General features: G+C 37.4%; 1 protein-coding gene across 12 annotated transcripts in view; it reads right to left on the bottom strand.

Moving 5' to 3' along the window:
* The window catches only part of MYO9A (myosin IXA), a 93,238-nt gene that overhangs the window by 44,037 nt on the left and 34,308 nt on the right, over window positions 1–14,893 (bottom strand). For all 12 annotated transcript variants that reach the window (XM_087972868.1, XM_087972871.1, XM_087972869.1 and 9 more), the window contains 8 exons: window positions 14,390–14,487; window positions 13,905–14,031; window positions 12,454–12,543; window positions 9,459–9,575; window positions 6,776–6,910; window positions 5,448–5,569; window positions 4,528–4,669; window positions 3,240–3,435 (listed from right to left, as the gene is read on the bottom strand). In XM_087972868.1, coding sequence (XP_087828994.1) covers window positions 3,240–3,435; window positions 4,528–4,669; window positions 5,448–5,569; window positions 6,776–6,910; window positions 9,459–9,575; window positions 12,454–12,543; window positions 13,905–14,031; window positions 14,390–14,487 — 1,027 coding nt within the window. The remainder of the gene's footprint in view (window positions 1–3,239; window positions 3,436–4,527; window positions 4,670–5,447; window positions 5,570–6,775; window positions 6,911–9,458; window positions 9,576–12,453; window positions 12,544–13,904; window positions 14,032–14,389; window positions 14,488–14,893) is intronic.

Here is a 14,893-nt window from a genome sequence, read left to right as displayed (position 1 = left end):
CATACAGTAAAAACAGCATATAGACTGTTCATATTGGAAGGCCAGAGGCCAGAATTAAAATCAAGTTATTTCAACTGTGCTTAGACCCCTTAGACAGGGGTGTCAAACTCCGGGCGTCACATTGTCGTCACGTGACGTATCACGACTTTCCCCCCTCTTCGTTAAATTGGGGATGGGCAGGGCCAGCGTGTGATGCATCCGGGCCGCGGGCCGCGAGTTTCACGCGCTGCCTTAGACAACCTTGATGTCAGAGTAGCCACTGCTATAAACAGATTCAATTTTACTTATTCACATAACTTCTATCAGTAACCAGACTTGGACTGTTAAATACAGGTAGTTTTCGACTAATAGATACCAGCTGCCAAGTGCTCGAATTTTGATCACGGGATCACAGGGGTGCTGGAATGTTCCTGAGAAAACCAGTCATAAGTCACTTTTTTCAGAGCCAGTGTAACTTTAAACAGTCACTAAACAAATGGTTGTAAGACAAGGACTGCCTGTAGTTTCTTTAAATACTAGATGGGACTGAGATACTATTATCTCACCGATGTTAAGATTTCTGTACACGGGCAATGATATATATAAGTATAAAACAATGCCTCAGTACACTGTATACAAAACCATCTATTTCAAGAACTGCTAGTTCCAGGGAGGGGGTAAAGCCCTGCAGAAGGACCATTTTTAATGGGGAAAGTGCATGCACAACGTTAAGAATTTCTTTACATTTTGATACACGTTTCTAAAATATCCACTTACAATCCAATTCCAAATATATGGATTCTAGAAGGAAGAGAACTTTCAAAGAAAAAGTAGCAGGCAAGAAAAGCATTAAAAAAAAAAAAAGAATTCTTTGCCTCTTCTGTATTGAAAACTACCTCCTTTCTAAAATTATTTATCTTTCCTAAAGCCACTTTCATCAATATATATTTTTATATTAGATTTTATATATAAAGATAAAAAAGAAGTTTTTAGCATAAGAAAACCACAGGAGAGGAGCATAACTGCTAAGTTCTTCTGTGATCAAGACAATAATTAGAGTGACAATTCACATTTTAAAGAGCACATCGGGTATGTTTCCCTCATGAAACATAGTATCTATTCATTGGAACTCTGAATCTAAACAGATCTATTTCCCTGAATTGCGTCGTTAGATAAAATCAGAACAAACTTTATTGTGACCAGTGCCCAGTGCCAAAAACAAAAATAAAACATAAGAGAGAAAGGAAAGAAAGTCTACCATAAAACTTATATCCTTTTTTGCTACTTTACACCCCTTAGTTTGGTGCATGTGATGATAAGAACATATGAAATAGAGGAAGTCAATAACTTTGTGGCATACGATATTTAGCAAGGAATTTTCCTTGCTAAACCTGCAGATGGATTGATTGATTCTGTATGGGTTCAAAGCAAAACCTTGCAACTTATGCTGAAATATCTATCCATTAGCAACAGATGAAGGCAGCACCCTATGAACTCATGTCAAAAATAAGAATTTTCAATTAATTGGCTGGGGAATCATTAGTACCTTCTATTAATGGAGAGACCGAGATGGGAGACCTGGGCCAACTCTTGAAAGTTCCCAGAATCAGGTTTTGTTTTCTCATATGACATTTTTCTTACCAAAATTCTTGTTAAGAGAAAACAGCTACAAAACACGAATGCCATTATTGTAAGGAAGAAACACAGTGTTACTACCCTGTTTCTCCAACAATACGGCCTCCCCCAATAGGAAGTCCCAGCATGTTTTATAGGCATGAAATCAAATTAAGCCCCTCCCCCCAAATTAAGGCCTATATTAAAACATGCAAAATGGGGGGAATGGTGGGGGCTTGCCGTTAGGAAGTACTTTTGTTGCACACCCGGATATGGTGCTGCCTGCGTTGACCCCGATACGGTGCCCCACCAACGCCGAGGTCAACATCCAAGCCGTCGCCACCCGCCCGAAGATGCAAGGGGGGAAATTAAGTCACCCCCGAAAAGACGGCCTAGCCATTTTTTCGGGGCTCAAAAAAAAAATAAGACCCGGCCTTATTATATGAGAAACACGGTACTTGGATCCACACCAAGAAATTTGGGTCAGTTTCACTTTCCCAACAAATCCTCACTACAAAACGGCTACATTTCCTGTACATATTTAGAGAGAGAAAGTGCACATGGATGTTTATCCAGATGTGAAAGCAGAGCCCTTGTTCTTGATTTTTGAGCCCACAGGCCCCTCTGCCACAAAGCTTTTCTGAAACAATGGTTTCTTAAACATGACTGGCAAACAACACATGCTTGCAAGAACTGTAACTTATTAAAAAGAGCACTAGATGTCCATGCAAGAACTTATTTACTCTGTTTCTAAACTATCAGCTGCTAGACTTTACTACATACTTTTATAAGAACACTCACAAAATTTGTATCCTATGAAGTTTATGGAAATGCCAAAGATTTATTTGAAACATTCTCTTTTGTATAAATGTTTACATATTCCAACTGTATAACGCAAAGGGATTTCTGTGCATCCTGTGTGATCCTCTCCAAATGCCAATTTTTAAAACAAATACATTTGTTTCAAAGTAGATTTCAGCTTTGAAAAAAAAATATTGCTTACCAATTTGCCTACATAGGAGAAAATACTATTTGAACCTTAAGGAAACCATCCTAAATTATTGACAAAATTTCTCAACTTTCTCCCACCCCATTCATCTAATCAAAATATTTGTCTATTTGGGGCTACAAATTGGCTTTTTAAAGAGTACAGGTAGTTATTCCAGAAAGCTTGAGAAAGAATGTAGAAAGGATGTTCACAGTAGCCAGAAAACTTTCTAGGAAACAGTAAACAAACAATTGATACAAACAAAACAAACAATTAGCTCTTCTAATAGTAATAAATAAACAACAAATTCAAGCCAACTAACACCCTAGTGGATTAAATCTAACACATCACTATTCAAGAGCTTAAAACATCCTCTGCACATTGTACTGCCAACAAAAGCAAAAATGACACTCAAAAATCACCCTAAATATTTACATGTTTTTCCTTTTTCTTATGCCAAAATCTTTGGAATCTTTTTAACATATGATTTTAAAGATTCTTTTGGCTATTTCTTCTTAAAGAGGCAGACTGGAAAACAGAAGCTGTTAAAAAAAAAAGTAGCATCTGCAAAGGATCCAAGAAGGATAGCCACTTTTGAGGCCAGAGTACAATATTTATGTATTAAATTTATACACCGCCCATCTTGCTTGACACGTACCGGTTTTCTTCTCAATGTACTTCTGCCCCGCAGCTCTAAAGGCAACCACAGCTCTGAAGAACGCTCTGAGGACAGCCCAGCGAAACACTGAAACAGGATCAATCCCTATCATTCCACAGATAAAGGCACTCTTGCTGCTCCTGAGGAGAGCAACAATGTCAGGTCGCATATGATCTGTATTTTTCTCCCGGAAGTCCTGATGAGAAAGAAGAGAAGCAGAGCTTAGCATGGCCTTTCCTTAACTATTTTAAATAGTATTTTCAGAACTTTTTCTTTTTAACTTCTCAGTCTATCGTACAATCTTGGAATGTCCCACAAATCTCCCATCGGAATTGTTCAAATACTAAGCTGGCCTGATCTTGCCTGATTTTTTTTTAAACAATCTTAGAATGGGAAGAGGTAATTCAGGTCACTGAATTAAATTGTCTATTTTGTCCTGAAATCTGCTTTAAAGCTTCCCAACCTCTCCATCCTCTGCTTGAACATACACAATGAAGAGTGGCCTTGAACCTCATGTATATTTAATAAATAAATAACAAAAATGAAAGAGACCATCACTTTTCTTAAACGGTGACTCTTGAGAGCTAAACTCACTCAAGATCAGTAGTATTCTCTCGGTATATGTCACTATCAAGCTCCTGTGGCTTCAACCAACTCTTATAATTGTTTATTGAGGATAATTAGCTCGGTAATCAAATACAAGCTTTGCAGGAAAAAGGTTCAGATTCTGGCATCTCCAGATTGGATGAAGGATGTGTGCTTTTGCTACTGCAGATAGGTTTAACTAAGACTCTAGATTTTCTAGCTATTATCTTCCCATGCTCACATTCTAATATGAAGCAGTCTCGTTCAAGCCAATAAAATAAGAACAAGTAATCAAATATAATGTTAAATAGGGAATAAAGTAGGACAGTGTTTCTCAACCTTGGTCACTTTAAGATCTGTTGTATTTCAACTCCCAGAATTCCCCAGCCAGGCTGGAGAACTCTGGGAGTTGAAGTCCTCATTTCTTAAAATGATCAAGGTTGAGAAATACTGAAGTAAGAGAAAGACAACAAGTAATATTGAATAAAGTGTATTTTATACATTTCATAAGGCCAGGCACATAGAAACTCAGAACAAATACAAATTGAAAACTTTTAATAATTAAAAACAATGTTTCTATCATCCAACTAGCATTTTTCTAACCAGTATGGAAATCTCTAGGCATTATCGTGATTTTTGGTATTAACCAAGGGAATTAATATATATTTTAAAATTAATTGTTAGCAGAGATGAAGTTACAGACCTTCACACCATATTTAACTTTCCCGGCATAGTGTTTTATGATAAAAGCAGGTTCCATTACAGCAGGAAATTCTATGTAGAGATTCCCTTCATGCTGACGCTTAAACTTGTCTAGCAACGTCTGATTGGTTGCTTGTGGGAAACTAAAATAAAAAAGGAACATTAATGTTTTTTGCTGATACATAATCAAAATCATAACTATCATAATAAGGAGCGTATTATTCTGAAAGTTCAAATTTTAGATACTCTATTCTGGTTTTAAATTAATTAGTATTTTGGAAAAATGTGATTTACAACACTATACTAAATATTATTTTTATGGAGAGTAACATGTCTTCATGAATTAAACTAGGTTTATTGCCAAATCTAACAAGAGAATATATTTTTTTCCATGAAAAAACAAGAAAATGTTTCTAACATATCACTTCAGACACTGCACAGTGGTCTTTGTAGACATTTGTATAAACTGAATACAATTTTATTGCTACTTGTTTAATTACTGAATTTATGTGGTTTTATAGGATTTTAAAAAAATCTCCAGCACAAACATAGCAAGGCCATCCTTGGATGCTGTGTACTTTGAGTCAGTATAGGAAATGCCATTTCTGTTTCACCTTGGCAACTATATGTAATTGAAAAAAATCCAGTTCAATATTATAACGTAATTCTAAAAGCAAACTGGTACCCAGAGGCGAAACAATTAACGTTAAAACTTCTTGTTGCAGCTCTGAACTGTCCTATACAGATAAGCAAATGGTCCTGCTCTCACCCCATACAGTTAGTCTGATCATATGAATCTGCCTGCCTTACCATACAGATACCTTTCAAACCTGTGAAGGTTTCTTATTTTATTTTCTCCTTTTATACTGTTATTCACTTCCAACATCTGGTAACTACAAAGCTGGGAAGGAGGAGACTCACTTGCTTTCTTCATCCAGTAGATGGAGCAACCCTGTGGGCTTTTTACTGATGAGGTTTATACAGCCAGAGTTGTCAATATAGTCTATGTTATGCCAGCTGATGCCTTCCAGTCTGTATTCCTCCTGGTGTTTGGGGAAAAAACAAATTAAGTCTAAAATCCAAGCAACCCTTTTGAACCCCTAGGTCACATAAAATTTGGATCTGGTATCGGAAGCTCTCCCCATGTATTCATGTACCTTCCTATGTACCCTTTCATTGTCTGACCCATATTTCTATATAACTGCAGATTATAGGTTAATTGCTGCTATTAGTTTACTAACATTGTAATTTAGTCAATAGACTAAATTGTCCATGTGTCCAGCTTGGCAGCTTTAAGACTGGTGAACTTCAACTGCTGGCTGAGGAATTCTGGGAGTTGAAGTCTATGAGGCTTAAAGTTGGTGAGGTTGGATACCCCGGCATTAATCCATCTCTCATTGGCTAGCTCATCATGTGAAAAAGCTTGCCAGCGGGAAGCTCTTGGCTGCTCCAAATGTAACCATATGGTCTTTGGATTTCAAGTTGCCCATCTATATACTATGCAGGGAAAAATCGGGCCATGTGCTGTTAAAACTGAACAGGACTATATTTGTAGGCCATACAACGATATTACCGTGGCATGTGCTATTGACTTTGAAGCCAAGCAGAAGATCTGGAAAATACTTTCTTGGCCCGATTATAGGAATTTCTGGGAGGAGAGGCACAATAATAATCTATTCCTATTTCAAGGTAGGCAGGAAATAGGAATCTTGGAATGTAACTTAATGTAGTTGGGCTATTATAATAAGATCCTGAAAGCCTATCACAGTCCTTCTTACTTCAAGCTTATATCTAACACAATCAAGATAGGTCCGTTTTACAACTTTTTCTCACAGTTTCTTTTTTTCTCAGGACTCAAAGTTCCTTTCTGCATTGGCTTGGCACTCCTCCTCTTTCTCTGAGTCAACCCGACATTCCCTCATATAATGGGAGACATTTAATTATGTGGGCATCTTTTGGAAAAGTAACTTGCCCAAGAATGCAAGGCCCCACAATTCCCTCAGTGGTCTTGCTGACTGTTTCATTTTCCAAAGGGCTGAAGAAACAAAAGATATAGGATCTCCTAGGTCTGATCCTAACTGAGAAGAAGAGCTATTGAAAAAGGATAAAAGCACTAGGAATGTTGAGATCAAATGAGTGTATCATCTTGAGGTTCAAGTTGTTACAGTAAAAGGAAGGGGAATATAGTTAAGTTACATTACTGGAACAATCATTAAAAACAAATTAAAATAGTTTTTTTCCAGGCTTACTTGCTCCAGTTTAAAGATATGTTGGTTAAAATAGTGTTGTAAACGTTCATTTGCAAAATTAATGCAAAATTGTTCAAAGCTATTACTTTCATAATCTTCAAAACCAAAAATATCAAGTACTCCAATGGACAAAGTCTGCAAGACAAAAAAAAAACAAAAAACAGATATACTGCATTTAATACTTGAACTTCCTGGGTCATCTAGCAATAAGGTTGCTATGGCATTTGCAACCATTAAGTCAGTGCCTCCGTTGGTTGGAAAAGGTCAAAGACTCCAACCCAAACCTTCCGTCAATCACACAGTAGCCCTATGCCATTCTTTGAACCACACCACTCTAGACAATGTACTTTAACTTATCTTGAAAGAAAGTGCAGTCCTGAATAAAATATATCACTAATTACCCGACCTCTCCCTCCCCCCATACTCTTTCTGGCAGTACGCCTTTTAACCTACTTCTCAGAGAAACTGCAATTACCAAGAAGCATACTTTACTAGATAGATGGTTAATAACTAATAGATGGAGGCCTTACTAATCACAGGAGCTATTTTCACCCAGAGTAAAATTTAAATAAAATGATAAATACCACAGACATTTTCCAAGAGAAGCTAATTTAGGACTCGTACTGAGCACATAAATCACACACTGCTATAATGTTCAAAAGGTTTTAACATTTATTATTTAATTCCCAAATAATCACATTTCCAGGTTTTAAGGCTGAGCTCTTTGCTATTTCTATATGATTTAAGGAAAAGGTGTTTTGGAACGAAACAAAATTCTTTAGATTTATTTTCTGAGTAATTAGTTAGCATGGAGAGCAGCTGCCTATAAAGTCGCCAGGAGTCAGGCACGATTAATTAATTAAAACAGCAACAAATTAATTTAGAATGTTTTTGCACACGTCCATACATTCGGCTGTAGAAACAGATAAGTTTTTTTAAAAAGTGGACTTCTCTGACTTATAAAGGTGCAAGCACATACTGGCACAAAAGAATATACATGAATTAGACAACATTAAAAGGTAACAGTTCTTATAATCTGCATGTAAACTTTTAATATAAAAAAAGTAGATACAATGTGTTGGTGAACCTATGGCACGCGTGCCAGAAGTGGCATGCAGAGCCACTTCTGCAGGCACATGAGAGGTTGTCCAGAAGAGCCCCACTGCGCATGCACGCTGCCGCCCGACAGCTAATTGTTGGGTATCTGGCGCACATGTGTGGGGGATCACACGCGTGCGCAGAGACACATGGCGTATGTGGGGGGGGGTTGTACACGCATACGCAGAGGGTATGTGGGGGGAAGCACGCATTGCCTTCTGGGTGCTGGCACACGAGCGCAATTTTCGGCACGGGAGCCAAAAAAGGTTAGCCACCACTGCAATAGAGTATACTGGGAATTTTGTGTCGTAGATTTTATTAAAGCTTTTAAAAAGAGAAAAGCAACTGGGTGGGAGGAGGTGAAAAAAACTAAATGTTTTGCTATGCAATAAAAGCGTCTATAACAAGAAAATTAAACCAGCGTATGCTACATAGAATTTACTCCGCGAAGCAGCAGGGTTTCTGTGACTTGTAAGTTTATCAGCATTATATATGCAAGTTTTATATTAAGCCTGAACAATGACCTGTCCTAAACTTGAGCTGAACATTATAGTTATCTGCTCGGGGAGCATTAAGTGCCTAACCCCAACTGGCTTGGTATAAGGCAGAAAAACCCTGCATTAAACATTGAATGGTGAAAGAACACTGTGAGCTTACGGTCTTATGACATCTGAGAATAATTACTGTAATCTTTCAAATAAAACTGGAGAAAATGGAGGAATTAATCCTATGTCAAGAATACACTGCAATAATTCAAACCATACTCAGCAAACAGTAATCACTGAGGCACAAAGTAATCTACATTATTTAGCCCAGGAAGATACTGGGCTGGATTGGTGGCTTTATATCAGAATAGACTTCCCTATGTAAGACAGTATTTTCCTTCTCTCAAGGACATCAATGCATCTAATGCAATAAAAGTTGTGTATGTACACAAAAGCCGGTGCGTGAATTTCTTCTAGAAAGTAGCATTATCAGATAGATGCCCCAAGTGGACAGCGAGGAGAGATGTCATCCAGCTTTCTATCGCATGGGGTATTCATGAAAACAAAGCCTAATAAGGATCGTCTATGACAGGGGTGGGGAACGGTGGCTCTTTTATAACTTGTGGACTTCAACTCCCAGAATTCCTGAGTCAGAGTGGAAGTCCACAAGTCATAAAGGGTTCCCCTTTATCATCGTTCTCTGTCCCTGTTCTATGGAGACGTTTTGCTTCCTGTATGAACCGTTAGCTCTATTTCTGTGAGATTTTGCCCTAGGGTGGATGGCAATTCAATTGTTAAGTGAGTAATTTTTAACTTGTAAGCTGCTTCTTTTTAAGAAGAAGCAACTTACATATTATAAACAATTTGCAACTTAGTCTCTGGTTTACTTTCAACATTTACTTTCAGCTGTCAGATCATTTAACCTCTGCAAAAGGTAAGTGGGCTTACATGTGATTGTGTTTTATATTTTAAGGGGAAATGCTCAAAATCAGGGACCTTTGGTTCTCTAAACATGCTGCTTCTTCGAGATAGTATGCTCAACCAGCCTCAAACCTAAGTCAGTTGAGTCAATAGACAGAACGTTCTTGAAAAAGACATACCTTGGTGCTTTCTTCTAAGTCCTTGGTATTCAAAAGTGCATGATTAATTCTAAAAACGATCCAATCAAACAGGGCGCTGTACAATGATTTGGCCATGGAATTCCGTACTGTTACTGCCTAGGAAATCAAAAGAAATTGTTGGAAATCAAGCCAAATTCTAATTATATTGTTTTAACCTCTATTCCTGGCTCTCCTGGATTATTGTCGATATGCATTTACACAGATAATTTTACTTCTCCAAAATTTTCAAGGCGGCAGTGGATGCTGAGTTCTGCACTTCAGCCTCGCTGTTCTATGACCATGTATATATATGTATTGCTGCAAGCTCATACAGTTTCACTTTAGGCTTGAATGATATTTTAAAATTATGTCCACACAGTATCTCTGAAGTGGAACAAATAAATGTATTCAGGTAGGGTGGTAGGTGGGTATTATTAGCAAAATTTAGCTTCGGTGTTACAGAGGAAAAGGTAGAATCTCTGCCTTCTCTGCCCTCATTGTTTCCTGTTTTCTGGAGGGAAGAGCTCAAGTATCTCTCATTTTAACAATAGCAGATTTCAGAACTGAGTTCTCATTGTGATTAAAGACAATATGATGGTTGCCTCTGATGGATGTGGCCTAAGCTGTGGTAGAGAATACAGCCTTTAAACCTTCAGTCTCTCTAAACCAATGATTCCAAGAACCTAAAAATACACCAATGTGATCAATTCAGAGTTTTTGCACCAATAGAGTGCAAAATGCCAAATGTCCTTCGTGAAGGCCCAGTTCATCTGAGTGTGTACTCCAACGGTCAGTGGGCCAACAGAAGCTACGAAAGGGCGGCAAAAGTAGCTTCTTGAACAGCAATAAGCTAAGCAAATCACACAGAAAGTCTTTACCACTACAAGCACTGTAAAAACCCACACCTAGATTCCCTGCATCTGCTTTGCTATAAACATCCTTCCACTTAAAAAAACAACCACAAATGTGTCAAAAATCACTTAGTAGCTATCTTAACTATTGCCTGCATGTCCTTTGAGGAGCCAGGCTCACGTTTTGAATTCTTGAAGCTAGAACAACCTGTTCTCCATCAATCATGCTTAAACCCACACAACTATATTGACAGGCAAGAAAATAAAAACAGGAACAGGACCTTTGCAAATCTAGGGAATAATTTTCTATAATTTGGCTCTGCCACTTATTGGAATGTGGTGCTTTCCATCATTTTATTTTCCTGTAGCTGTCAGAAATGTCTCATGCTTTCCTGAAGCTTGCAGAAAATATGTAGGCAACTAAAACCAACCTTAACTTAACAGAGTGGTCTAGCTATACTGTTGAATGAGCACTTAAAAATATAAATGGATTTTTTCTTTCAAAAAAAGGAACAGATGGCTGCCATATTATCTTCTCTTCCTTCCAATTTCTTCTTCTCAGACAATTCTTCTGTTTCCTACACTGATGTCATTTCTTACATGTGCTGCTAACAGAGTGGCCAAGACCACTACATGCAAAAACCACTCCAGAGTGACTCAGACAAGAATCGTGACCATTTTTCAACCTCAAATATGTCTTTATACAGTTCTGTATATTAATATAGCCATTTGCAAAACCATTTGTTTCTGGGCAGACAGGAACATCTTTTAATCTTAGAAGACAGAGTCTGCATAGTTTTTTATGTTTTTGCTGATTCAATTCTCCCCCTCGAGTCTTATTTCAAGGAGAGCATTATATCATAGTGTCTTTTGTAACAACCGGATCTCTGGATCTTAATTCCAGAAGTTCATCTTTGGTCGAGAACAGCCCATCTATGCAACTGTTCATGAAGTCCCATCTGTTAGGAAAAGTACATATTCTTATTTAGCACATTTACTGGTTTGATAAATTCTGGAATGACTGCATGTTGCAGAACATTAAGTCAACTGAACGAATGTAACTCATACAGTGCAGCCACAGGTAGAATGTGCCTCCCTAAATATTTTTGAAAAGCAAAATCTTTCACTTTTGGGCCTATTGGCTGGGGCTGAGAAGAGATGCACACCATTTATCCCTGAGCTAGGAGACAGAAAAAGCCAGGAAATATTTTATAAATTCTACAGCAATAACTTATGTCATCACAAAGGCAGTTTAGGGAGGCTATTCTCTATTGTACCAACCAATCAATATGAGAAAAATGTTTTCCTGGAAGCTTGCCATGGAACATCTCAGGATAAGAGCTGTTAACCGGTGTAGATCTGGATGCATGACTTATCCAATATTGAGTTAAAATTCATACACAAAATTTGAACTAACTGAAAGACCTGCAATATTGTTAGGTTCCCTGATAGTGTTATTTATTTACTAAAGGATCTATGCCACTCAATTTCCATAAGCTCTGAGCAATTTAAAAAAACTCAGCATAAGCATCGTACACCAAGGACAAGAAATCCATGACCTGCCAGATGTTGCTGAACTACAATTCCAGCAATATCGAGCAAAACATGTGGTTCACAACCATGAAAAAAGACACAAGCAGGAGGAGTGATCAAAGCAGGGGAAATAAAGCATTGCTTTGTTGTTTGCTTCTAGTTCAACCGTTAACTCCATCCGGTTCAATCAAAGGTTTATTTGCCTACATCTTTCAGCTCACAAAAATTAAATGTTGTTTGTATTAACAGTATCAAATTATGTGCCAGAATGTCACATGATGATTTAATTAACATGACTGTGCTGTTTTATTTCTGAGGATGAGATGTTATTAAAAGAGGTTGACTTTATGCGATGACTGTCATGACTCATCAATATACTAGAGGAAAATTAGCACATTGAATTTAAGGCACGTTCAATTGAAGACCATTCCTGAACACTGCCAAATGAATGGCTTAATCATATGATTTAAATACTCAGGTTTAATGAGGTCAAGGGCTTGGCTATCTAAATGGGCTGTTTATCAATCTTTCCCTGCAAGAATATGCAGGCATTTCTAAAAAAACATGATTTCATGTAATTTTCCATGTTTCAGATGACTGCTAACACGTACCTCTGCCAGTTTGTATGGTAATACAAGCTTTTCTCCAACAGTCACTGTTTTTCTTGTAATCAGCGCTTCAAGCAACATTTCTTCTTTCACCTAAAAAAAGCCACAATTTTAGAATCATGGTGGAGTTCAAGCTTTGAAAGTAAAATAAGTAACCTTTCTATAAGGAATTTGAGGTACCTACCACAGATCCAAAGAAGGCCTTTACAAAAAACAATGTTTTTTAATCAATGGTGCTACGGACCTCCATGAATTTTAAAAATGGCCTATCATCTTAAGTGAGACCAGAGGAAGAAACAGTATGGTGTGCTTTCTACACGCTCTTGCATAAAACCATGTCTAACAATCTCCTCTTCTTGGGAGGGACTGATGGCGCCAGAGAGCTAACTTGTGGAGAGCAGAAAAAATGGTAGCGCCACAAACAAGACAACAGCAGTTCTAGAACAACACCGGGGCTACACTGGAGGGGTCAGCAATGCTAAGTGGACCTATTGGCACCCACCAGACAGACCCATTAGAGCATCTTTCCTTCCTCAAAAGGCAAAGACACAAAGTTTTGGGTTGGTGGGACAGCCCAAAACAGAAAAAGCAGCGGTCTCTTGCTGTGAAACTACTGGCACATACAAAAAAATACACCTAAGATCTGTGGCAGAAAATATTGAGCAGACTGTATATTTTGGAGAGGTTAAAACTCCCTTGTGAGTTATGATTCACTGAAAGGATTTCATTCCAGTTGGACACAAATTCACATTCCTCTAACACAGTATCTGTAAAAAGGCAGCATTTATTCAACATTGCTTTCCTATAACACTCTCTGGCTAGTAAAATAAAATGCAAAATAGCGTCTCAAGGAATCTTTGGCCTGCCTCTCATTATTGTAGTTTTGTTCCAATTTCAAGCTGGCTCAGATGAGAAGATTTTGTGAACCTCTGACCTTGAGCTTTTTTTCAAAAAGGCAACTATGAACACACAGTACTTTAAATGATTGCATATTTTACAGCGAAGAGTTTTTTAGCTAGCTCAAACCACAAATAGCTTAATAAGCCATCTGTAGTAAAGGACTTTAGTGACAAAGAAGATGCTATAAAGTAAGTTCAAGATCAACTGATTAACTGGCTTCTGATGCCAGATGATGGGGAAAATATTCCTGTCTTTAAACAAATAACACTGAAATAGATGGCCATCACATGAGATATATTTTGCAAATTTCTGTTTATTTAAAATTGTTCCAATAATATCAGTGAAAAGTCCTACTAAGTAACCAAGGATAAATTGGAGATATTATTTTATGGAGGACCATTTAACCTCACTTATCTTACTCCAGAGACTAATACATTACCAATATGGAATCCAATAACTTTCACATTTATCATTACATTTTATGTGGAAATAGAAGAATATGTAGAAGAAGAAGAAAAAAAGTGGGAGGCTTATGTCCAAATGTGAGATCTTACCTCAAGTAACTCTGAGACAATAGTCAAGACTTCTGGATTGCAGATATCTATGGAATCATCTCGGTAGGTTTTCTTCTTGTAACAGATGTTACCCAAGTGTAATATTGCTGACAGAAGGGAAAATATCCTAAGAGTGCAAAAAAAAAAAAAAAAAACCAATAAAAGAAAGAAACTTAATTAAGTTCAACAAAGTGTTCTTACATATTAATCAAGTTGGTGTTTTTGTATCTTCCACTTAAGCCACGTTGTGGTATATGTATGTTTCCCTAAAACACATATAAATCAATTCTCATACATTGGATAAATACATATGTAAGGCAGATTTTCCTGCTTTTCCATGATTTGTTATATGGGAATAATTAGAAAATGCCATCCGTGATTAATAGGGTAAAAATGGGTAATATTTTTACTAACAGACACAATGTTGGGCACAATAACTGTTAAAAGGTCAATTCACAATCACCTTCTAAAGAGAAGTAACTTACTGCCTGCGTGTTTTGGGAAGAAAGCCCACCATCTCCATAGCTAGCTGCAAACGTTCAAAATCATGCTTTAAGTCTTCACCTTCAACAGAGAAGCAATCCTATCGAGTCCAACACAAGGAATAATTATTAGGGGGGAAAATAGGCATCCGAAAGTTATAAAAATATTAACAATACAATATAAAGTTCAATCTGTACAATGCTGGATGGTGAACAGATTTAGAATCAGAATAACAGTCAAACTGAGCTGAAGTCCATTCTCCACACCACGCTTCACAATGTCATGTAACATGAGAAACAAATTTAGTTATAAATAAGTAGTGGAGGAATTGCCAGATGAATGAAAGATTCCTAAGATAACTTTAAGAAAACCACATGCTTGGACATGACCACTTCTGAAAGGAGGAGTAGGTCTAAAAGAAGAAAAACCCAGGCTTTTCCTAGGTGCCTTCCATCTTTATAAGAATTACTGCATTCAATTTATCTACATGGAACAGTAAACACAAT

This window comes from Notechis scutatus, chromosome 11 (genome assembly GCF_049901735.1).
Source record: "Notechis scutatus isolate UNSWTSFEM ecotype Mainland chromosome 11, rNotScu1.2, whole genome shotgun sequence".
Lineage (NCBI taxonomy): Eukaryota > Metazoa > Chordata > Lepidosauria > Squamata > Elapidae > Notechis > Notechis scutatus.
The sequence above is the reverse complement of the archived record's forward strand: the minus strand, read 5'-3'. Positions and strand labels throughout refer to the sequence as shown.